This window comes from Haliaeetus leucocephalus, unplaced genomic scaffold, assembly GCF_000737465.1.
Source record: "Haliaeetus leucocephalus isolate CR32 unplaced genomic scaffold, Haliaeetus_leucocephalus-4.0 Scaffold722, whole genome shotgun sequence".
Classification (NCBI taxonomy): Eukaryota; Metazoa; Chordata; class Aves; order Accipitriformes; family Accipitridae; genus Haliaeetus; species Haliaeetus leucocephalus.
In genome coordinates, this window is record NW_010973158.1 from 1,681,906 (window position 1) to 1,706,382 (window position 24,477).

Genomic DNA, 24,477 nt, shown 5'->3' on the forward strand with positions numbered 1-24,477 from the left:
TGCTGTACTACCCCTTTCCAAAGAGTGAGCACATTTTTTGGCTTATACTCCACTTTCTAGCTGCTAGCACCTCAACAGTGCCAGCTGCACTGTCTCACCTCATGCCTTTACAAGGCTCTAGTTCTTATGGCTATGCAAGTACCATGCAAATACACTGCAATGCCAGGTACCCCAATGTATTTCTTTTAGGCGGTTGGATTCCAGGAACTTGTCTGTAAAACAACAGTTCCTTCAAACTGAAGCAGTTTTGTCAGAACCACAATTTTTAAAATGTTTAAATATTTACAAAAATAATTAAAATCAAAATGCCCTAAAGTGATGTTGATGTAATATGATTTGCTAGAGCTACATTTCTTTCAAAGGCTTTATTTTCGGTAGACAAAATGTATATGCACGTTTTCAGAAGATTTTAAACATTCAAAAAATGCTCAGAGGAATTAAATAAGCATAGTTACATTTATAGACATATAGGGATTTGGTTTTGTTTGTACACATTTTAACATGATTCAGGTGCAAAAACATCAAGAAGTTGATCAAAAAAAAGCCCAGCAAAACCACAGAATTTTTTCTTCAGCTTTGTTTGAATTCTGAAGAAACTACACAGACTTGCGCAATATCATCGTACTCATATGTTCTCTTCAAAAACGTGTCCGTAAGTCTTAAGCCAGAGACACTCTAGAAAGGGAAAATATTTATAAAAGTTATTAGAAAGAATTAATAAGCTTGTAAAACACCTATTTTATAACAAAAGTATACTCTAAAGACTTACTTGCAGTCCCTGCACTGAAGACAACAATGTAAGTGCAAGATGGAGGGATGAACTTGGGTGCAGCTTTCCAAGTTGTCTTCCTGAAACTCCACACCAGTGGATGGAATTGGTATTGCACATTTCTAAAACAAGATCCATAGTCCTTTCACTGCTAGAAGAAATTGAAAAACAAGAATAAACCTGTGGGCTTTTTTTAAGCATTCAAGGACTGCAGACATGTAAAAGCTTGATTACTTTATTATTCAGGTTACTGTTAATCAAGCATTTATAAATAATTACAAGGCAGCAAGCAAAATTTACTCTGATGTGCAGTAATTCAGTTACATATAGCTTTGTCCAACAGGAGCATCCTGTCATGGGTTTAGCAATACTGGATAACATAATACTGCTCAGATTTTGGATGGAGTACAAGATTTTCATGAGAAGTATATCCAGACCAAATGCTTTAGTCCCTGGCTTCAACTTCTAAATAGAATTACTTTATTTAAATGTCACCCTTGCAACCCTTTTATAAAGGGCTACGGTAGACCCTAGTGTAAACACAAATCAAGTCAAAACATGGATAAAGATGTATGGAAGACTACAGTGACAATGTTTAGCAGGCATTCTTGCAGTGGTGCAGAACTAGCGGTATAATCAGACTGGATACAAATGGCATCATTTATTCTGATAAAATTAATTGTAGTTAAAATCCTATATACACACTCATTTTGTTATTAGATTAACTAAGAAGTAATTAGTGATATAAGGATGGGGTGCAATCTTAAGTGATATTGCAGCCAGTTCCATAGAATTCCACTACAGATTTTTGACAACCTCCTAGTTCAAATAGTATTAACAGATCACAGTGGAAGGGGTTTTTTTTTATTTCTTCAGGTTTTTTTTAAATTATTGTAAAAAATGCATTTCAGGTAGATTCATGTTGCTACAACTCATAATGAAGACCAGGTTTGAGTTGTTTCAGGAGAAAGTATTGAAAAATGAAACAAAGACGGCCACAACTTACCCACTCAGGAAAAAGCACAAGAATCACATGACATCATTACCTGCAATTTGTTATTTTACATGTAATGTCAAATGGTTCTTCCAAATTTACGGTGTCTGGTATTGTCTCCAAAGAAAGCCTTACATCGCCATAACCAGGAGCCTGAGAAGGTAAAGAATACATATTCTCAGATGTTGGATAGTAAAGTTGAAGTTTCTACTACTCAAGTTTTACTTACTGCAGCAAGGTTGGAATAAGGGGAATTTGAATAAAGATTGATGCTTCATGCTTTTGATTTGTACCCAAATCACAGCCATGCTCCATCCACTACCGATGACCACCTTTCTTGATAGGTTTAACAATTCATTAGACAAGGATGATCTTTATTACTAAGTTTTTCAGGTAGTTCATATCCTTAAAGTTTGAATATGCATGTACAGTTCCCAAGAAGATCAGCTTTATTCTAAGACCTCTCTGTTAGGCAGATGACAGATATACTATGGACAACATAAGTATAGTTTTCCTGCATAAACCCACCACTATTCCACATACTAAGAAATAAGAGCTTGATCATTCTCCTTGCCATTTCAGTCCTCCAAGCCTCTGCCAAAATAATTAATTGCCACCAGTCAGAAAGGCGCATGATACGAACACTTGTCAACTATCCAATTCTGTCAAGAGACAAATGCATTTCATATGATCTACTAACAAACCTATGATAGATATCCTAGTTACTGCTAATCAGGGCTGATTCAGGGTGGCAACCTGCAGATAAAAAGCTTTAGATTTTCAATCCCCACAAGTGATAGAACGTAAGGAAAAAAAGGGAAAAATTTGTCCTGCCTGATAAGGCTTAGTTGTCACACATGTTCCAATTCTGCTGATAAATGGATGCTGTAGTAAAAGTTACATTTACAGCTTGATTAAAAGATATTCCTGATGAGGTCCAGAAAGCCAGTGACTGACAGGTTGGGAACAGGCTTTAGTCATATACAGTTCATTACAGACTAAAGACAGATAACATTTTGGAAAGCATATTAAATCGGACATTAGAATAAGCAAAGGGATCTCAACCCAATAGACACTTCAGACCAGTTGAGCAACATAAGTTTGGAACCCTTCAAGAAAGAGAAGTAATTATCCAGCACTGGAAAAAGGCACACATTTTCAGCTGTCCTAGGTGACAGAAAGGGATCTACTGGAAAAATTATACCAGTTTCCTAAACAACAGGTAGTTTGCCATAATATTATACTCTTCTTTTAAGAGAGGTATCTTAAGGGGAAAAAAAAAAGGCAGTATTTTGTAGAATAAACCTAGCAGCAATTGACTAAATCAAGACAGGATCAGAGGAGATGAGAAGGCCTAAACCAGTACATGCCTGTTGGCCTTAACAATGAGATACCTGCAAGAACTGATGGCTAGAGGTAAAGGCCTTACAGTAACACCAGAAGGAAAGAACATAGTTTTCATCCAAAAAATATAATTGCTCAGAGTATGTAATCAACTAGACAACTCCTTGCCTATGCTACTCAAGAATAGTGGTCTTTAACTTTGGACTGGTTGTAGTCTAGTCCCAGATTGAATGCCCATCAGCAGGTAGAGCACCCCTGCATACTGTGGACATGCATCTGTCTGGTTTAATGTCACCCCGAAAGAATGTAGTTGTGAATTCCAAGATCACTCCACAAAAAAAAACAAATTACAGTACATGGGGGTGATCCAGTATACTTGTTTCAAAAGTGCACTCCTGATCTGAACCAAAACAGTGACAGAGGGGCACAGTACAGGTAAATTCTGGGCCTGTGGGAGAAACAACAGTTATAGGGCTAGTAATTGGATTAAGAGGAAAATGATGGAATGTGAAAGGAGCCTAGACATGAAATAATCCAATAGCATTTAAAAGATGAGGAGAAGAAAAGAGAGAGCTGCACTGCAACTCAAAGCAGGCAGCAGGGTAGGGGGGAGGGAACCCAAACCAAAAGCTATTTGCTGCTTTTCCAGACAGATGTTGCTCAAAGTACACAGAACAGCTCAGGTTTCTCTGTTAATCACTAGCACAAAAGAATGATGGATGACTAAAACTAATCCTAGGGTGTGGAGGTGTGTTAATCACCACTGTGTTTGAAGTGCAATTCTCAAAGGTTCAACAAGGAGGGATGTAGAGTGAGAGAATACTGATTTAGGGAAGGGAAAAAAAAACCCTGTCTTTAAAGAGAAATGATAGGAAAGGTCAGTTGAAAATGAGACAGTTTATTAGTTAAAAAACAAGCAACAAGTTTCCAAGTAACAGGAGGAAGTTTAGAAAAAAGGGCGTTTTCTAATTTGATGGGACTACAGAGATACTTAACACCTCAATTAAAAACAAGTTTTAGTGATTTAGCTGTGAATTTCCAGGATCCAAGTTTGCTTGCCTAGTTTCAAGTCAATGTGATTTCCCTACAGAATTGCTTTATTTACTAAAAGATGGGGGTAGGGGGAGAAACAGAGGTGGAAACCCAATTACAAGCTTTGCAAACTCAGATTAAGATTCAATTGTCAAAGCTTTTTTACTTTTCTCCCGTATTACACCAGCCTCAATTCAAAATATGCAAGCCAGGTTTAGGCATTAGCATAGACAGGCTGTGCAGCTGACTTAAGCAAGCTAATAATTACAACTTAAAGTTCATGAACAATTTCTAAATCAACCAGAATAGAACAGGTTCAATCAAAACTGTGGACATGAAAGATAAAATAGTATTATCCTATACATAAAAATTGTTACTCGAAGCTAAAAAGTCTGTATGAATTAGGGAGCAGACTTCTGTGTCAACAGCTGGCATACTTAAAGGAGTTTTTTGTCAGTGCTTTTCAGTTAATTTTATTCTAACCAATGTATTTTGCTACATAGGTTGCTTGATTCTGGCAATTCAAGTGCACAATCCATTAAGTTATGTTGTTCAGTGCTGTGAAAAACAAAGAGGCATGTTATGTGCCAGAAAACAAATCCTTGAGAACACAAAAAGTGTTCCTATTCACATGACCAAAAGGAACAATAATGCTTTTGTTCAGCTAGAGTCCCTCAGAATAGTGTTTTTCCACACTTCACTGACCAAATGTATTAAATAGCCTTCTCAAATATGTATACAATCACATGAATTCAGAATGAGGTCCAGAAAGTAAGCAGCTTGAACTTTTCCTTCAAGTCATTATTAAATTGTTCAACGAGTTGCCTTAAAAATGGATGCTAAGTTAAACTGATGCTTAAGTTAAACTTACCATTCTTTGGAGCTGGCTAGTTTGCAGCCTTCCTCGTTCACCCAGATTAGTTTTCCATACAATGTCTAGTTTACCAATCACTGTTACACCTTTTATTATTCCAGCTTTCTCTGCAAATTCTTGCTTTGGTTTCAGGCAGTATAAATACTGACGTGTATCCATAGGTTGTAAATAAGTCCTTGAGCCAAAAGTAGACTCACTGAAAGAAAAAAAAACATTTGGCATTAATTTAAACATTTTTAAGACAACTTAAGAACCCAACCTTTTTTGCCATTCCTCACCAGTCTTACCATGTGTATGTATTTTATTCATGGCAAAACACAGAGTATTTTTTTCACAGCAGAAAACAATTCTAGAATTTATGTAGCATCAAGGACCAATCTGAGCAAGACAGAACCGAGGTGGAAATCCCCTTTGCTACATTATAATTTATTATCTGGCATCTTAGCATTTAAACAACAACGCTGGTAATTTTACTTCTGCTACTTGGTTCCCTCCCAGTAAATCTCAGTGTCATGAGCCTAAGATTCCTGTTCTCAACAAGAACCATTACAGCAGATGCAAACACTTTGTCAGAACAATGCTCCACTACACTGCAGGTAAAACCTTCAACAGGCAAGAAGAGAATTTTCACTTTAGCCCCCACTGCAGAAGCACCCAAACATCACCTCCAAAAACCCAAGCAACTGCAAAGCACAAACAGCCAAAGTTAACTTTTACCCAGATATCACAAGCTTTTGTATCCACAACAGTTTCCTGAACACAGTAGACAATTCTTCTGGTATTTGGTGTTTTAATAATTGACACTAAGTGACATTTCATTTATTTCAGCATGAAAATTTTTACATTTTAAGATCTTATAAGGGCATTCCACTGATTCACCTTGACTGCTGCCTTGCTAGATGTTGATTAGAACAACTGAAAACAGTTACCAGTCTGCTAGGAAGAAGCAAGGACAAGTCAGATGGGTGCTGTAAAGCTATATGTATACTCAGATCAAGTCAGAACCAGATGTGGGCTAAATTTTACGTAGAAGATACTGAAGAAGTGGTATGTTTTCATGTTACCATGTCATCCATGTTATAAATTATTTGAGGATTAAACTGGGGATTTCTCTACTAGGTAGGATTACAAAGTTTTAAGAATAGTTTCTATAAAAAGAAAACTGCAACAGCTTTTCCAGCTGAATACATAACAGGAATTTGATATTTTTAATCAAGCAAAGAAGTACAATCCTGTTACAGGCAACTCACTAACTGTAATGCTTATACATCCTGGAGTCATAATACAAAGAGTTTCAAAGTCAAATATCCTGAATCTGAACATACCTTTTCCCTGCTGTGTCAACTGTGTTCAGTTCTGCAACATTGTACATCATAGATGGCTCTAAAGACACCTTCTCCATAAACATTGGAGAGGTGGTGATATTCTGAATCTGAGCTTCCAGAAACACTTCATCTGTCTGGAAAAAAGCAAAAGTGAAAGTTCAAGAAAACATGATTAGTGTTATTAAAGAGTAGACAGTCCTATTGTTAAAAAAAAAGTCACATGTGTTTAGTTCATGCCTGCAAATCAAATTAATTAATGCAAGAAAAAACCTTAATCCCAGTAACAATAGGAGCAAAAGTGTTAGTCAACAGGTGTTTTGCCAAACAATGGATGTGGGATAATTTTGCTATGTTCTAGCTATTGCTTATTTGTAATGCACCACTTCCCAAGACTTTCATCAACTCAATATCAACTCAAGTTTTAAACCAAATTATTAAAAAAGAAAAAATAGAATAAATGGTAAGGAATTGCAGTGCACAATGACATGCCATGCCAGATTGCTAGCGCATCAAGCTGTATTAAAAAAAAATAAAATAAGTGTGTGTTTTTCTTTAACTGAAGTAAAATAGTTCAGGTACATGCTCTGAAGTTTTATTATTATTCTGAAACATTGATGCACCAGCTAAAAGCCAAAACCAGCCTCCTCCCTTACTCAGCTTCATCATGCCAATGGTTACTAATATTATATGCATCCAACAGTTTAACTGGTCCTCTACCTTCAAAACATCCTATAAGACTTATCTGTTAAATGAAGCTAATGCCTGAAGATGTTATATAGAGACCAATTCTAGCACAGGAATGAAAGCTACAGACTGTTAAGCTTTAGAAGCTGAAAAAACATGGAACTAGAGGTGGTTTTGCCTCACTTCTATGGAACTGCAGACCAGTGAAGTCACTTTGCAGCTCTAAAATCTCAGGATAGAATAATTACAGAAGGCTCAGTCTATTAGAGATATGAGCCCCTGGAGAACTGAAAAACAAAACCAAAGAAGTGCCAATTAAAAAAAAGGGGGGGAAGGGGTACCAAATCTGCATTTACAAGAGAGTTACTGATTCAGGCAGTTGGACTAGATCATTGTAGGTCCCTTCCAACTGAAACATTCTATTCTATAAATTCAGTATGAAGCACTTTAGGTATTTAGCTATGATAAATTAAAAAAAAAGTATTTTTATGGGGAAGGTGGAAGGAAGACTACAGTTTCTTTTTAATCAGTGTAAATAAGTTACTTCATTATACAAATGGAATCCCGCTTGTAAATTACTAAATAAAAGTAGGACAAAATAATCAGAATATTTTTAGTCTCAAAAGGCATTGCATTAGAAGGAGGAATACAGAATGGTACTGGAACTATTTGTTGTGCCTTATAAACACATGTTAAACACAAACCAGATGATAGCATATATAGAGTAATGAAAACTGTGCAAGCTCCATGGGTTATGGACAGACCTCACACTTGCAGGAGCAGCTGGAAATAACCCCAACTAAAACATGGCTCTCAGTAATCATTACTACTACCACTACCTGTCACTTAAATTGATACTGTTTATATCCCATAAATCCATTGCTCAAAGTGTCCATTTACCCAAGTTTTAGTTGTTTTCAATGCAGCAACCATAGGCAGAAATTTAGAAAAAGCTAATTTGAAAGGAAAAGGAAAAAACAAGCGGCATAATGAAAAAGCAAATTAGATTTGTGTTATTCCTAAGTTGGTTTAATATCACGTGGTTTAAAAAAAACCAAAACCCCCTTAAATACTTCAGAAGAATGCAGTTTATTTTAACACAAGGCACACCTTAAAGTGAAATCAGACTGCAGAAGTATCATACTAACTCATCAACTGTTACATGCAGTTTAAAGTTGGAAAGTGCAGTTCCAGCTAGCAAAAGGAAGGAAGAACATCCAACTGCTGCTCTCTCCTCAAACCCACTGTCTCCACCAACCAGACATGAAAAGTTCCGTCACAGCTTACACAAGCAGTGCTGTAGTAAGACCTACTTTTCTATGGGTCATAAGCAGGAAAATTTTAGAAGGGATTAACTCCCATTTTCAAATAATTTGTCTCATCACATTTTGGTGAGGTATTTTATAGGAGGACCCCCACAAGCAACAGTCTGTAATAATCAACTTTTAGTTTCAACAATGGGTATTAAAGAAAGAGCTAACCATTTAAATGATTAGCTGCACATTTAAAGATGAGAAAACATCAGTTCATGATATGCAGAACAAACATTGCTTTTCCATTATGTTTTTAAAAGAATGTCAACAACAAGCACAGAGACAGATAGGCAATTAAAAAGCATATATATTTATAAAAAAATAAATAAAAATTACCACAGAACTGAGGTCACTCTAATGGGAAAATAAAAAAAGAACACATTAGAGAAATTAGGGTTAAATGTTAAAGAAAAAGGAGGCTAACTTTCAAACAAAATGCATTTCTGCATTTTTTTTGCACCATCTAAACAAGATAGCATTAGTAAGACAGAAACGTAAATAAAAATGGATGCAAACAAAGATGACAACTACATTTCTAATAAGTTATAGCTAGTATGGTTACATGGTTTACTAGCTTTGCTTCAGAACCAATCCAAAGGAGAGCCTAAGGCACACTAGTCACAGGTAAGATATGATAGAACAAACTGACCCAAAAAAGAAAGTGAGTTTTTGAGCAGCTTTAAAGTTTGTCCTGAATTTAAATCCATGCAATGGGTTGTATATGAAATGGAAAAACAGTCCTTGTCATTTTACATATGAAGTATCCACATCTCAAAATAAAGATAATGTGGTAATGTGTTCTAGCAAAGCTACAATACTGCAGCTTATAACAAAATTTGGCACAACATGATCAGGAAAACTTCTTTTTTGAATCTCCATCATTCCAAAAACCCAACTTTAATTGCAAACTTCATTTTCTTAAGTGCCTGCTTATTCGTGTCCCTATGCATGTTTGCAGGAACAGAACCTTTTCCAGAGCCTTTTCCAAGGCACACCAAAGTCAGTGAGAGACTTTCTATAGACTGGGGCAGGTAATTCACTCTCAGGATTGCAGCAGGTTAGGGCGACAGGGCATGCGTTCTATGCACAAATTTCAGTGATCAACTTGATTTGGATGCTACTGCAATATGAGCAACAAGCAAGAAAATTAAGTTTCAGCGTCATTCCTTGTCTTGGAAAAAAATGAAATTCTGGATTAAAATTTCTAGTAGAAAATAATTTTAGTGACAGACTTCATGAATAGATAGCATCACATCTGTAATACTAATGGTAACAGTTCAACTGGTTAGTTAACCTTTGAGGACCTTTAGTTAACTAATAACTGACACTTTTTTTTTCTCTCCTCTGCTCTCAAGGATAACTGTCCTTAATATTCTTTATGAAGGTCTTGGTGGTTTGACAGCAATGTAGTATCACATACAACATCTAACCAAAGGCTTATTTCTAGTTGTTTTTTTTTTAATTTTGACTTCTGTGGTCACAACACATAGCAGCACTTTCTATACTTTCAGAAATGAAATATGAATGGTACTATATCAGTCTGCTAGGCAAATGAAAATTGGTCAGTTAATATCATCCAAAATATTTTGAAAAAAAATTTTTTTTTCCAATCAATTGTATGGATACTATGGTAGTAGGAGTTGCATAAATTCCTGAACAGGAAGAACAAAAGGCATCAAAGCAGCCTTTTAAAACCTTTACAGGGGTGGGGAACCAAAACCAAGAAAACACAGATACCAGCTCAGACACCAGAGCTTTTCATAGACCTTTGTCATGAGGAAATTGTGGCTAATTGAGAATGGAGTTTTTTAAGTCCCATATCAAGGCCAGTCAGTAAAACATTTTGTAAGAAAAGAATGTCAAACCTATGTCAAAAGTTTGCCCAGAATTTATCTCAAAGAGGTATTTATTCCCATTCATTATGAAGTGTTTCAGCACAACACAAAATTTACATGTGAAGTATAGATAAATTTTGCTGTCTCTGTATCTTTCCCCTACCACATATTTTCTATCTGAAACAATAACATAACCCATGCACAAAACAGAGGTTTATTTTGTTCCCAGAGGAATTACCTGTTTTTTTAGGATTATTTTTGTTCTTAAATCACAGAAGGAGACATTTCCAGACATTCCCATTTACAGATAACACCAGTTCTATAAAGCACTTGACCAGTGCTATGTGCTTACATTCTGATCCTACTCAGGTATCTTACACCTGGTCAACCTAAGAATTGAAGCCTGTGGCCTAGATACATGTACCAATATATTTTTAGGAAAATGTTTTTCCTCTTTTCCTCTGTACTGTGCTACTTAAATCACTTACGACCTATGCCTTGACTTAGCCACCCTCTAAATAAATTACATGCTATATATTAAATGTCTCACAATTTACATGCTATTCATTCACAGCAGAGAGAAATCTTTATGGAAACTTTCTTGCACAACTCTGAACAAAACAGATCTTTGCATCTGGAATCCTCATTTGTAGAGCAGAAACTGTTATCTGTTATTTCTCCCTTCTCTTTTCTCTATTGATACTGTCAGGAAGGGAAAGAAATATACCTTCCACACCTCTATAGCTATAATCTTGCATGATGAACCCCAGGTGTGACTATGATGGAGGTAAATAATTAGAACAATAGACTTGGAGACTCTCTGCTTTTCTACATGCAAATTCATAGCACATATATCCACTTAGTTATGAACAAACAGGAGAGCAAAATACTCTCTACTTAGCTTAAGACAAGTTATTTTTCTAATTGCCAAAATTCCCTATATTTTTTTCTCCCCTCACTGAGACTTTAGTCTTTTTCTCCCGTCTACTATTCACTGCAATATAAACCACCTCCAACTTCACTCTCTTTTAAACTGCTTCAAACTGTTTAAGAATACTAATGAAGGTTTTCAACCAAATGACTAGCAGTGTAATAGTTGACCATATTTCAGGGGTTATGGAAAAAGATTAATACTCATAATGGAAGCTCTCAAAGTAGTTTGCAAGTATCAGCCTGAACTTAGTACAAACAATAGAGAATACAATGCTCACAAAATTAAGCTACTTGCTCACTATCACAAAGCAGGTCAGTGATAATGATGGAAACATGTCCTAACTTCCTATGTAATGAGATATTGTGGAAGTTTATACCCTACAACAGGCCTGTATAATACATATACCCACAGGAAATGTCTACAAATAAAAAGAATGCTGTATGTAATTTGTAAGAGTTTCCACTATCTGTCACCTTCAGCTAAAATTCTTCCCATAAATAGCGAAAGATAGATGCCTAAGTACGTCCAAATAAATATACAAGGCATGTATAAGATAATTTAGTTCTGAAGCACTGTGTATAACTGCCACAAACCTAAAAGTTAAATTATTCAACAGAGCGGTCATAAATTTAAATTTCCTCAATGTCAATATGACCACTCTGTTCAATAATCTAAATTTAAATTTCCCCAATCTGGTAAATTATTATCTGCTTTGTGAACAATTAATCTCCCTTACAGTAAGTACTCTATCAGCCTAAATATATGAGCAATAACTGAAAGTATTTGAGTTCATGGGAAAATGGAAAATATGCAAAGTTGTCAGTCAATTGCATTAAGGTCCTGACATGTCTGCCTTAGTTACCATCTCTTTCCCACCTTCATCAACAGTATATTTATTTTTAAAATAAATTATAAAAACCCGCCACCTTTTTTTTCCCTTTAGAACTGATCATCTTTCTCAGAAAGATGTACTTAAGAAGCTCTTTGAATTTAATCTAACCACCTAACAAAGTAATAAACCCAGCACACCAAAACAAACCCAAATACACACAGCTCTCACCTCAGCATTGTAGAATTTGGTTTTCACATCTAGTGGCTTAAGAACCTGAATGAAATGGAAAAAAGACAGATTGACAACTGGTTTCTCAGACAGCTTCAGCATAAACTGTTGATAAGTACTAAGATATTCACTAAAGTGTTATTTTTCTTTTTGATCTTACATAGAACAGGTGCATAATGGAATATCTGATACAATCAACTCAGCTAAAACCTCACAACTTAGAGTACATACTCTCGGCTTCTTATTTGCACAGTTGACTGCTTTGCTACTAAGCAATTTTCTCCAATTGAAAACAAACACTTCTCCACCCAAGCACTGGCCTCTTATGAAACCAGACAAATGCAGTGCACTAAGTAGATCTATGTCTGTAAAATAACATTACATCCATCTTGTATCCTGAAGTGGTCTGCACTTGCTTTCAAGAGTGAGCAAGAACCATGTAATATTCACAAGTCCTTCAGTGTTCTGCAGCAAACAAAAGTTGCTGAGGGCTCCTCTAAAAATAAATTAAATGGATAACTATTCACGTGATTAGCTTAAGCACAAACCATTACTAGGCTTCACTTCCTTCTTGAAAATGCAACTGTTACAAAAAATAAAAAAGCCAATACATCATTTTAATCACATGAGATTAAAGCAGCAAAGGAAAACAATTCAATGATATAAAAGGTGATAATAAAGTTGTGGTTCTTAAGTGCTTCAATTTGTGCGTAAAGCCACTTCAGTTAACACATTCCAATATGAAATGGATATACACTGACATAACTGAAAGAAATAATCTTCTATTATACTTGTATGGAAACAGATTTAAATTATCTTGCTGAAGACATTTATTTCCCTTTACACAGGGAAACTTTTCGTTTCTTTACATGTAAGTATACTGCATCCTAAGAGACCCCTAAAGTTCCAAGCTGTGAACAATTTTTTTTAGCCCTGAAGAATTCAAGATTAAGTAGTCTTCCCAGATTTTCACATTATAACAGGCATAATGTTAAAATCTTTCAAATAATAACTCTCTCTCTAGTCAGAAAAAAAAATATTGAAATTTCATTTAGGTGTTTGTTGGCTGAGTGGTTTTTTTCCACCAAATATTTTGTTTCAGTAAGCTTCTTAATTTCCCTAAATGCTGATGTTTTCTTTCTCTTTCCATTCATTCCAGTAAAAATCAGATAATTAGTGACATTCACAACCCCCCCCGAACCAAACAACAACCAGACTCTAGAAAGAATCATTCCTTCTCCATATAAACATAATGGTGTTAATTACTCAAGAGAAAACTTTGGAACAAAAAGGCACTATTGATCAGTATTAAACTACGTATAATGGTTGCAAATGAAGCTATTTAAAACCAACTGTAACACCAGTTCAGCTTAAAAGATCCTAGAAAACATAACTGAAAAAGTTGAGGATCTGTCAAAGAAAATGTTTTGGTTTGGGTTGGGTTTTTTTGTTACAAAATAGCTGGTGGCACCTCAGTCACTAGCAGCCATTAATTCCCATCATAAAGACATTGTTCAGTTTTCCGTAATATTTTTGTTTCATTCTCAGATTTTCTAGCTGGTGTCTCCATGTTAAATTAAAAAAAAAAACAGCCAAAATTGCTCAGTGTTTTTCTCATAATGAATCACAGAATATTTATGGTGTTAAAGTGTATATATACTTTTTGAGAAGCTCTTGCACTTTCTTCTTTGAAGGAAGAGCTTCAAATTTGACAGATGCTGGCCTTAGCTATTTTGACATTAAAGTTGCTGTGCTGGATTCAGTTAAAAAACATAGAAATTACAATATGCATGTAGACCCCTTAAAAATGTGCACAAATAAGTTTCCATATCAAATCTAAAGGAGACCAATCAACATCTTGAACAAGGCTCTGGCAAGAACAAGGGTAGGGAAGGGAGAGATGATGACAAGTGGAAGTCTGCACACACATATGTTAGTGATCAGTGAAAGCCTAGAGGGGACTGAGGGACAGAATACTGAACTCCTGGGGCATGAAGAATGGAGAAACTGAAAGGAAAACAGTTTCACAAGGAGAACAAGACAAAACACAGAAAGATGAAAATCAGCTTCAATGAATATGAAGAAACACTGCAGAGTTTCTGGTTCAGAGGAGCACATAAAATGAACATTGACATGGAATGATTTTCCCTAGGATTGGTGGAAACACCTTTGACTAATGAATACCTGCCATTTCAAGGCCCACAACTACTAACAGCACTCGGGTGTTCTTTGTCTGTAGCGCATAGCAATTTAGCCTTCTAAAGACTGAAATGCTCTTTTCTGAAGTATATAGAGAAAGTACTAGAAAAGAGCAAAATGAAATCACCTGCAACTTGGAAAAGATACAGGTCTCCAGTATTATTTGATGCTCCAGTATTGCCAGACACTCTGAAAGTATCTAAAAATGTATTCAGTAAAGCATGTCATCTAATCCTCCAGGCTATAGGAAAGAGCCCACAATTATCCAAGTTGCAGCATATTTCTCTAAAAAATAAACATCCATTAAATACACAGCTCAAATAGACTCTTTCCTGCCAGAATCAGTCTACAGATAATAGTAATTTCCTGCCTTCCTCAGTTATTCTCAAGTCTTGAAGTTTGTGCAGTGGAACAAAACGTTTCAACTCTATCAGTTACTCCTGAGTATTAGTCAGATGTAACACATCAGACTGCTTTGCTTAGTTTCCTTTAAAAAACAAACCACTAAGATCCAATTTTAAAAAAGGTTACACACACTAAAAGAAAAATCAGAAATTTACAATCTAAACTCCAAGGTTAGATGTGCCAGAAAAATACTTGTTCTGTTTAAAAATAATCATAATCATAAAGCTGGCTGCTAAAAAGGGGTTTTTTTTATAAAGCAGGTTTTTCTTTCTCAATAAGTGAATAAAAATTACAAGATGTAATATTTATTATTTCTGAAATGTTTAACTGCATGGTAATTAGAAACCATCGGTTCATGTGAAGTTTCAAGTGACAGTTTTTATCAATTCACTTTCAAAAGTCAAACAGATTTTTAGTACGTAAAAGTGCTTTTGAAGTATCAAATGTTTTAAAACAGGTTTTCCAGATTCATCCAATTATTAAAAGTAGAATACTTCATGCAATACCTGAAATTTGAAGAACTTTCTGAAGTACATCTTCTCTCCTGTCTGCGTAGTGTAACTTACTGCACAAACTAAGCTGAAAGAAACAATGTTTTGAAAAATAACTTTGAAGTACTTTAGATTTTGTGCCTATATCAAAGCAGCAACAGAATAGCATGCATGTGCTGCAGTTTCATTTAAGCTCATTTTATCATAGAAAAATTTAAAACCTTACATGTGTGTTCCTATCTCCTTTACTTCATGATGGATCACATCATCAATGCAACAGTCAGGCTTAAGTTCTGCCACTGCTGCACTAGAAGCTGAAAGGTTCAAGCGCTGAGAACTTGTCTGAAGATCAGCCTGGGGACAAAAACAAAGCATTGGTTAGAACTGCAGCTGCTTAAAGCGATCTAAAGAAAAATAACTTATGTTACAAAGTACTAGGTTTCACTAAGCATTTTGCACCCTACATGCTTTTATACATATAATATAACCAAGGTATGTTAAGATGATGAGATACTTGTCAAAGCTAAAGACAAGTTCTAAAATATACACGGTCCAAGCCTTTAACATGCAGCTTATAAAATATCTGTTTACTTTACACATTGAGTTCCACAATTACTTCCAAAATTTCTATTCTCAATGTATTATTTGTTCAGCAGAAGACACAAAAAAACAATGCACTAGAGAAGAACTTACTTGAAATATAAGCAGAATACAAGTCAATGCATGCTTTACAGAGACTTGCTTTGATGACCTCACTGAAAGTGCAAGTAAGCAAATGTAACTCCAATTTCTTAGCTGTGGAGGTTTTGCTACACCAGTTCTCCAGAGAAGCTTTATAACATATCTTTTTTTTTTTAATACAATCTTAGTTTTTCATTTTAGTCTTTAAATATTTTTATCATAATTTCTATTTTTATGTCTTACTGTTTCTGATTTCCAAACATGCAAGGTATTGTCAGAAAACATACTCAACGTAATTTTTTTTTTTTTCATAAATCCAGTAAGTAGATTTATCTTCACATACCTTCACCAGTATGTCCTTGACAACTTGATTACTATCATTGTGTACACTAATGTAACTGGAAAACGTCTCTCCCAGAAATATATTTCTGTGTTTAAAAAAAAATATTTAGTAACAGTTACTTAAAAACACCCAAACAGATCACTTCACTGAAACTCCTTTAAGTTCTAGTTAAAATATATATATATATATACACACATGCACACACACACGCTTGCCAGATCATATCCTAGAACTACTTTGGTATGTTCACACTCATACTTCTAAATGTCATCCTTCTAAAACAAACAACTTCAAAAGAGAACAAAAATCAGAATTTTTTTCGAGATAATCCGAGAAGAGTAAGAAGATAGCTTACAGTACCCACAAAAATCACTGTAGCAAACTCTGTTAGTACAAGATGTTATTTATAGTAGTGCATTACATTAGAAATTCAGGGGCAAATTTCTTTCGACTTTCAATTCTTACTACATTTAAAGTCAGGCTACAGTCAAGAAACATCAGGCAGCAGACAATTACATATTATGTCACATTATAAATCAAGCCACAGATTATTTTTAAGATGATTGAATATCTCATCGCATAACAATGATATTCAAAAAGAAAGAAAAGTAATAAACACATTATTGCTAAATGAATCCCAAACCTTGCATGTTACAGTTACAATAATTCATTCTTACCCAAAATTTTGAGGCAAAGTCAGCATTTCTCCTAGCATCAAAGTTTCTGCTCCCTTTACAGTAGAAGGATCATCTTTCATGAGTTGGTTAAATAGACTACCTGTAGAAATATCAAATTGCTAGTATCTAAATATTTGCTAAGTCTAAAGCTTAGTCTACATATAAGTTATGACAATCACTTATTTAGATGTACTTTATTTTAGCCATACTCATTTTACAACCAACTTGTTAGAGATGAAATATATATCTATAGGCCTGCCTATAAATTATAACTTACTTCCATGCACTTGTGTCCAATAAACCATTCAGTATACAATCCCAAAGGCATTGCTCAAATTAACATTAAACTTTAAGAGAAATTCTGGCTGAGTAAAGCACGTTACATAACAGAGCTCATAAACCCCACTTACTTTCTTTCCTTGCTTGTTTTGTATTTGCACACGATCCTGTTTCCCTGAGTCTTTCCTTCGCCTCTTTCTTATAATTGACTTATAGACTGCAACTATTACTGGGGAACAACCCAAGCATTTCCAATTTATGACTGTACCCCAAGCATAACACAAATCAAAAGCAGTGATTCTTGCAAAATAATTTTCCCCAGAACATTCATGTGTTGGTTCTAATTACCAGGGCATTTTTTCCAGATAAAGATGACAGTAATGCCAAACTTTTTACAATTACACATTTCTCTCTCACAACTGCCTTCCACCTTGTATGTTAATTGCTCAGACACTGAGGTCACATGCTTGCAATATCATCACCAAGCTTTCAAAGCTGTAGGTCAAGAGTTGTAGAGTGCACCTTTGTATTTTCCTATAGACATTACCAAACATAAAATATATTGCTGCTTCAGATTACCATCTATGGGAGGTTGTAAGACTCCTCTGACATCTAAGTCTCAGGTGCTCACATTGCTTAAACCTGTTAATACACACATAATAATCAGTCAGTAGAAAACAACATACCTGGCAAATCTCTTTCTTCACAAGTCACCAGAACATTAGTGAACAAAGTAGGTTTGGTTAGCCTCATCACTGCAAAAATCAGAAAATAGACCATAGGTCAATGAAACAAGTATTTTTTTAATTTATTTTTTTTAGAAGTATGATTTTGTCTTGCTCTCCTTTCACCAAAAAAACCCACAACCACCAATCTTAGCCTGAAGAAGGGTTACACCTTTTTGGATCACCTGGCCTTTTTGAATATAAAAAACTTCCTGCTACTCTGAGATCCAAGAGCACTGGTGACGCCATTGCTCCCTCTTGCTTTATTCCCTTCGTGCACTAACATCTACTGCTTTCAATCTTACAGGCTAATGGTCTTATAGCTGTTACAGGGTTAAGTGCTTTCTGGACTTCAGGAAAAGTATACCAGTTTGATTTTTTGTGGACTCTTCTAGGCTAAATGCCTGTTCTGTGATCCTGGTTGCTCTAGAACAGGACATGATGACTAGTACAGACCCTTTCAGTCCAACTCCAGGCTATAAGGAATTGCATTTACACCCTAATCTCCCAAACATATGCAAGATAGAGTTACAAGTCTAAAGCCTACATTATTTATACAACTGCTTTTTCTTTTAGTCATGAACTTTAAACTCAAACCAGCAGAACCATCATAAAAACCTCAGGAACGCACTTAGAAAAAACCTGTTTTATTGATACTGACAAAATCAACATAATTGAGATCTTGCTATTAAAGAAAGTGGTATTTTCAAAGGCTATTTTAACTCAGAATACTCAGAATTACATGATTTTTATTTGTATTACAGATTTAAGATGTTGCTTCTTAAAAGAATTGCTCCCTATTCATATAAGCCAATGGCCCTAATCTTGCAAATAGCTTCTTATGAAAGCATTCACCTGAAACAAAGTTGAGCGTTTGTAACCTTAGGTGTTAGACAGAATACGTAAAAATCACTGATTTGTTTTTGTTTGAAGCTTAAAAAACATAAAACCATCTAATTTCTGAAAACTGAAAAATAAAAGTGAAAGGATTTCTCTTGACTGCAACAAGTTAATCAACATCCTTGCACTGACACACGTACTGTGGTTTTATCTTTATTGTACTTTTGTACATCTTACATGTCTGGTCAGCATTCACTATTTACAGTTGTGTAAAATACTCAAATATTTCATATACATTTGGGTGCAGTGGGCTGTATTAGTTCACAAGAACTTATACTACAATACAGCAGACCTATGCAAGTTAGTATCGACACAAACAAATCTCAGTTTTCACGTAAAAAAGGTAATACATTCTCTTTGTTATGGTGAAAAGTTGAAAAATATGAAGGCTTAGAACCACGAGGTAAATAAAAAGCCCCAAAATATATGAAACAGGGTAAATGGAGAACCAGATTCAACACTGAAAATGAAGAAGATAAATACTAAATTATACATGCATATGAACTAAGCATTTCTGGAACATTTCGAAATGAAAGTCTGGATTTCAGCTTGTACATTGGTGCTACCCAAGATTGAATAATTCTGTAGAGAAACCAAACGTGGCATTCACTTTTTGCTACATGGCAGTTATCCAGCTGAGATGCTCACAGCTAGCAGCATATGTATCATTATCCACATACAAGCCAACCCAAAGAAACAGAAAGCTGACAGCTACCACTGAACAGCAATACCCATCTCTTCTGTTTAGTAAGGTGTTTGTTTAGCTCTTTTGTTGCTATATTAAATATAGTGGGACTATATTATTGGTGGTTACCTAATTTTATTCAAATCTACAGTAAGCCCATATAAACTAGTACTTGCTGACTGTTTCTGAAGGAATAGTTACAGATCGAGTTTAGTCACATTTAGGACAATAAATAAATAAATAGATCATGGAACAAAGTCAGAAACAAATAAATTATGATATGTAGATTATTTAATAGGACTACTCAATATTAGAAAATACTGTTTCTTTGCAGGACAACCCCTCATCTTTTATTCTAAGATCCTAGACAAAAAATACAACATTAAATAAAACTTAAATCACGCTGCATTCTACTCCATTATACCTTTAAAAATGCTGACACACAAAGAAACTTTGTTACTATTATGTTAAGCTCAGAAAAATAATTTCCAGTGAAATAACTTGGCTTTATAAGCTTTAAAACTAATAATGATCCTCAGTTACTCTAGACAGTATTTTACATCAGTTTTGCTACGTGTTAATATTAAATGTCACAAACACCCAAAATGTCAATATAAGACCCCCTTAACATTGAGCCAAAGTTTAGAAATAAATGCCAATGATCCAAACTGAGCAATATCCTTAATTTTAAACTACAAAAAGATATGTAATGCCTATAATAAAATATAATTATTCCAATATAAGGATGTCAAAAGAAAAATGTAAGTAAAACTCCAAGGGGATTTTATTTAGTTTTTACACAGAGGGATCTCTATTACACTTATGTGCACTTTATTTGATCAGTGTTAATGATAATCTAACAACCTACAAATAACATTCACTTATTTTCCCCCTTTTCTAGATGCCACAGACCTTGACCTCCACCTACAGCAAAATTACCTGGAGTTGGCAGTGGCGCCTAGAAATACATTCCTTTGCAGTCATGTTGATCCCAGCTGAACCACTCTACTGACCCTCCAAACACTGAATTGAGCAGGGACAATGACCTTGTCATGTCCTTGAAACATGACCTCGAAACACTTTATTCTTTCAGGTGACAAAAAGTCATGCTGAACTTAGCCTTTTATCACCATAAAATGCACTCAAGTCCCCAGAGACCTTTACTTTCCATAATCACAACAAATAGAGGTTTACAGATAGAAGTCCGATTTCTTAATTTCCTGACCTGTAGCTGGAAGTTAGTCCTTTCTTGTTCCCCAATATAATTAGAGACAGAAGACCAGCAACATCAGGAAAAAAAAAAAGATCTTATTACCAAAGTCATAAACCAGCAAATGCTATGTTGTTCATTATTTTTCAGTGTACAACTTCCACTGAAACTTTCATGAGTATTTCTAGGAAAATATGGATAACATTACTAAGACAGCATATACACGCAATAGAAAGTAAGTTTGTATTTCATGCAAGGGCTATGCTTTCATTAAACAGCACCCCACCCCTCCCCTCCCCCCGCTACTTTCACAAAATAATCAGATCTTGAAAGCCTCAGTTCAAAAATAGTTACACATCCTTACAGCAATTATAACAACTCACTTAAAAATATTTTTCCTTCTCCTAAATTCAAAGACGCACAGTAAGGATGTATGTTGCTTGATTGAAAGCATACATTTTATTATCTGACATAGCTTGGCATAATAGTCTGGAATTTTTATTTTGATTTTTTTCCTTTAGACCACCAAGGTAGAGAAAAGCTACAAAATGCAGTACTAAGCCAAACAGAAACTTACGAATCTTAATAGAACCATTTATAAATCTCCTGGCAAAACAAAGTTAAATAAATATATTTATTACAGTTAAAAAACTGTAGCAAAGTAATATTAAGTAGTATTCTGCTCATTAATTCATCAGTTGTTTACATATTCTAAGCTGCTTAAAAACTCTAGTACTTCAGACAGCAATTTTATACTGAAACTCTATCTCACAGTTATAAACTAAATATAATTCCAAATTTATGCACAAGCAAATTCATTTTATCAGTGAGGCTTAGCTTTTCCCTAAGAATATTTCTAACATATTCACAGTATAATATATCACAGAAAATCCATATCTGTCCCACAGATCTTTGGATAGTAGCATTGCAAGATGGCAATTCATTCTGCTTGATGAGTCTATTCAGTTTTATCCAGATGTCCTCCAAATTCTGATTATTACAAATAGACTGTTCGATTGTCCATTTTGCTCTATAAAACACATGCAGTTTTAGTCTTTCCAAATTATTTTGCAGTTCTTGAGATAAAGGAAGAATCTTTTCTTTAAGCTTAGGGCTAGGGAGAGAGACACTCCAAGACCTTTTCAATTTTTGCTTTCCATTAGGTGGTAGGTCTCCTTGATTCTCCAAGTTAATTGGTGTTTGAACAGTTTGAGCTTGGATTAAAGTCCGCCCATGTTTCACATTAGACTGAAACTCAAGGAGATTTTTTGTGCAGTCATAATCAGGAGATCCTGTAACATATTCTGAAGGTGTAGAAAGTTGTTTCAATTCTTCTGCTTCCTCACAAGAAATAACAGGTGGCAGCTTTTTTGGTTTGAGGGGAAGTCTGTACAAATCATTCGCAAACCAGGGTGTAAATCGTGGTAACTGACGAATGGGAAACTCCTTCACTGCTGCTTCTGCAAATTTCTGCAGCTTTATCAGATCTCTCTGATGTGGTCGATAATGCAAGACCACTTCCATGCTTGTACAGTAGGAATCCAGTTAGTCTTAAGAAAAGGAACAGTCTCTTGATTAGGATTCTCAAATCGAGACTGAAACACCTTATTTACAAGAAATTCCTTGACCCGTGCTGCAAAGATCAGTGGAAAACAGGACCTAAAGCAGAAGTATTATAAAAAAATAAGATACTACCATATTAAGAAAAACATTGCTAGGATATTTTACAGAAAAACAACATGTATAGTAAAAAAATAAGTGAGATACATATCAGAACATTCTACTTTATCCAGGCTGAACATTAGCAACTGTATTTCATCATTACCAGCATAACCTCGGTACCCTACATATTATCCATATGCACGCAGTTTACTCAACACTGCCCCTCCCAAGAGTACTCTTTTACTGTTACCACCTCATACTTTCCATCCGTCATTATTCTTGCTATACTGTTGTGATGCATATTAAAAGACAAAAATTACTACTTCCTATTTTCTCAAATTTACCAGACAAACCTATTATTTTTTTTTATAAAGTGTTTTCCTCCTACACTTCAACGTTTTAAGGCAGGGCATATAAAGCAGCTAGAAAACACGTGTGTTACCAAAACCCTTCCTGAAATAGTACTGACCAATATAGCAGTTTTTAAAGTCACAGGTCAAAAGGGAAGTGATATAGGCAAATTAAAGTTGTCTGCTTCCATTTCATATCAGAACTACACATTTAGTTTTAGTCTCAGAGCTTCTGAGCAACACATGCAGCCACCCTTTCAGTCCTTAGCTGAAGGACCTGCTAATTCCTTAATTTTTTAGGCTTTTAGAGTAACTAAGACTCATTAAGTCCTTAAAGACTTTATACTTTCATACATTTTCATATATTGCTGCCTTCTTTCATGCAAAAATTATATTAAATGCGGAGGTGGAGGAGGGAACATGTGTGTGGGAAAACTGCAAACACCGCTATGAAACATAACATAACATGTACTCTCTTCCTTTCCTGTTTTTCCCCACCTAACAAGTTTGTAATCATTTCAGGCTCCCTGCCAGAGATCAGCAATATACAATGATATTAGTCAATAAAATCTAGAATTGCTTAATCATTACACTGTCAAGATTTTGTTTAAAATAGTCACAACACGAACAAACCCTGATACCTTTCTCACTTCTTTTGCGAAAACTACAGCCTGGACACTGCACTGAATTCGATACAAGCCCGAGGATTATACTGGTTTCTTACAAAAGCAAAATGATCCATCATAACGCTTTTTGCTTTGAATTAATTACTATCAAAATGCATTTGTAATGTCAGCTGATGATATTTCATGTTCTCAGGGGTTTTGGCTTTATTTTGTGTGTGTGTACGCATATATGAAAAGGGGCTTGTTGATCTCTGAATTATGGTTAACAGATTTTACAGTGACATGCAAACCCATTAAAAACTCTCTCTTGAGGAGTGCTGTAAAACTACTAAACAGGCAGAAGATGGGCTCTGAAATAACCTACACACCTGCACTACTTAATCCATCTGAGCAGCCTCACTGATTTAGAATTGCTTGCAGAATTGAGATTTTAACCAACTATTTATTACTCCTACTTAACTAGCAGCATTTGTTTTATAAACAAGCATGGTTAGAAAAAAAGGAAAGTAAATATTGTGTCTGTTGACTGAAATAAGGTGAAAGTAGATTCAGGCTTTTCAGTGTTTCAATTGCTGACTTACTGGTACCCAACTACTAGCAGAAACAATCAAATTCTTTACAGGGCTCTCTCGATTTCCGTATTAATTCTGCAAGGTATGCGAGAGACACACACGTTTTTATTTTCGCTGTTGGCGATTCCTGAACCAAGGATGTAAGCCCAGTAGCTGCGCATTAAGCATGAGGTTACAGGGGCAAAAGACCCAAACGACAGCCAAGCAGGGAACCGGAAAGCAAATTTAAAAGCAGTATTCGCTCCGAACTGCTGAAAGCCTTCTGCAAAACGCAAACGCATCGAGCAGCCCCGTGGGTCGTCCCCGTCCCCCGCCCCCGCCACCCTCTTCTGCCCCTCGGGCACCCCCCGCCGGGCGCCCCGCCGCCGGCCGCTCCCTACTCGGCCTTCTTCTGAAACGGAGGGCAGTAACGGCCGAGCCTCCGGCACGGACACGCTGTTTCACGACCGCGTCGCAACCGGCAGCCCGCGCCGCTCCCCCCCACGCCCCGACCGCGACGCCCGGCCCG

General features: G+C 35.6%; 1 protein-coding gene across 4 annotated transcripts in view; it reads right to left on the bottom strand.

The window, feature by feature from the left end:
- Positions 1–354: 354 nt before the first annotated feature.
- The window catches only part of TRAPPC13 (trafficking protein particle complex 13), a 24,548-nt gene continuing 425 nt past the window's right edge, over positions 355–24,477 (bottom strand). Inside the window, exons 2-13 of one of the 4 annotated variants that reach the window (XM_010580520.1) lie at positions 17,926–17,994; positions 16,961–17,060; positions 16,284–16,368; positions 15,486–15,613; positions 15,275–15,347; positions 12,165–12,209; positions 8,672–8,689; positions 6,339–6,472; positions 5,011–5,209; positions 1,816–1,916; positions 770–920; positions 355–675 (exon numbers count right to left, since the gene is read on the bottom strand). In XM_010580520.1, coding sequence (XP_010578822.1) covers positions 571–675; positions 770–920; positions 1,816–1,916; positions 5,011–5,209; positions 6,339–6,472; positions 8,672–8,689; positions 12,165–12,209; positions 15,275–15,347; positions 15,486–15,613; positions 16,284–16,368; positions 16,961–17,060; positions 17,926–17,994 — 1,208 coding nt within the window. In that variant the 3' untranslated portion in view covers positions 355–570. The remainder of the gene's footprint in view (positions 676–769; positions 921–1,815; positions 1,917–5,010; positions 5,210–6,338; positions 6,473–8,671; positions 8,690–12,164; positions 12,210–15,274; positions 15,348–15,485; positions 15,614–16,283; positions 16,369–16,960; positions 17,061–17,925; positions 17,995–24,477) is intronic. The other 3 variants (XM_010580521.1, XM_010580523.1, XM_010580522.1) reach the window with 3 other exon arrangements.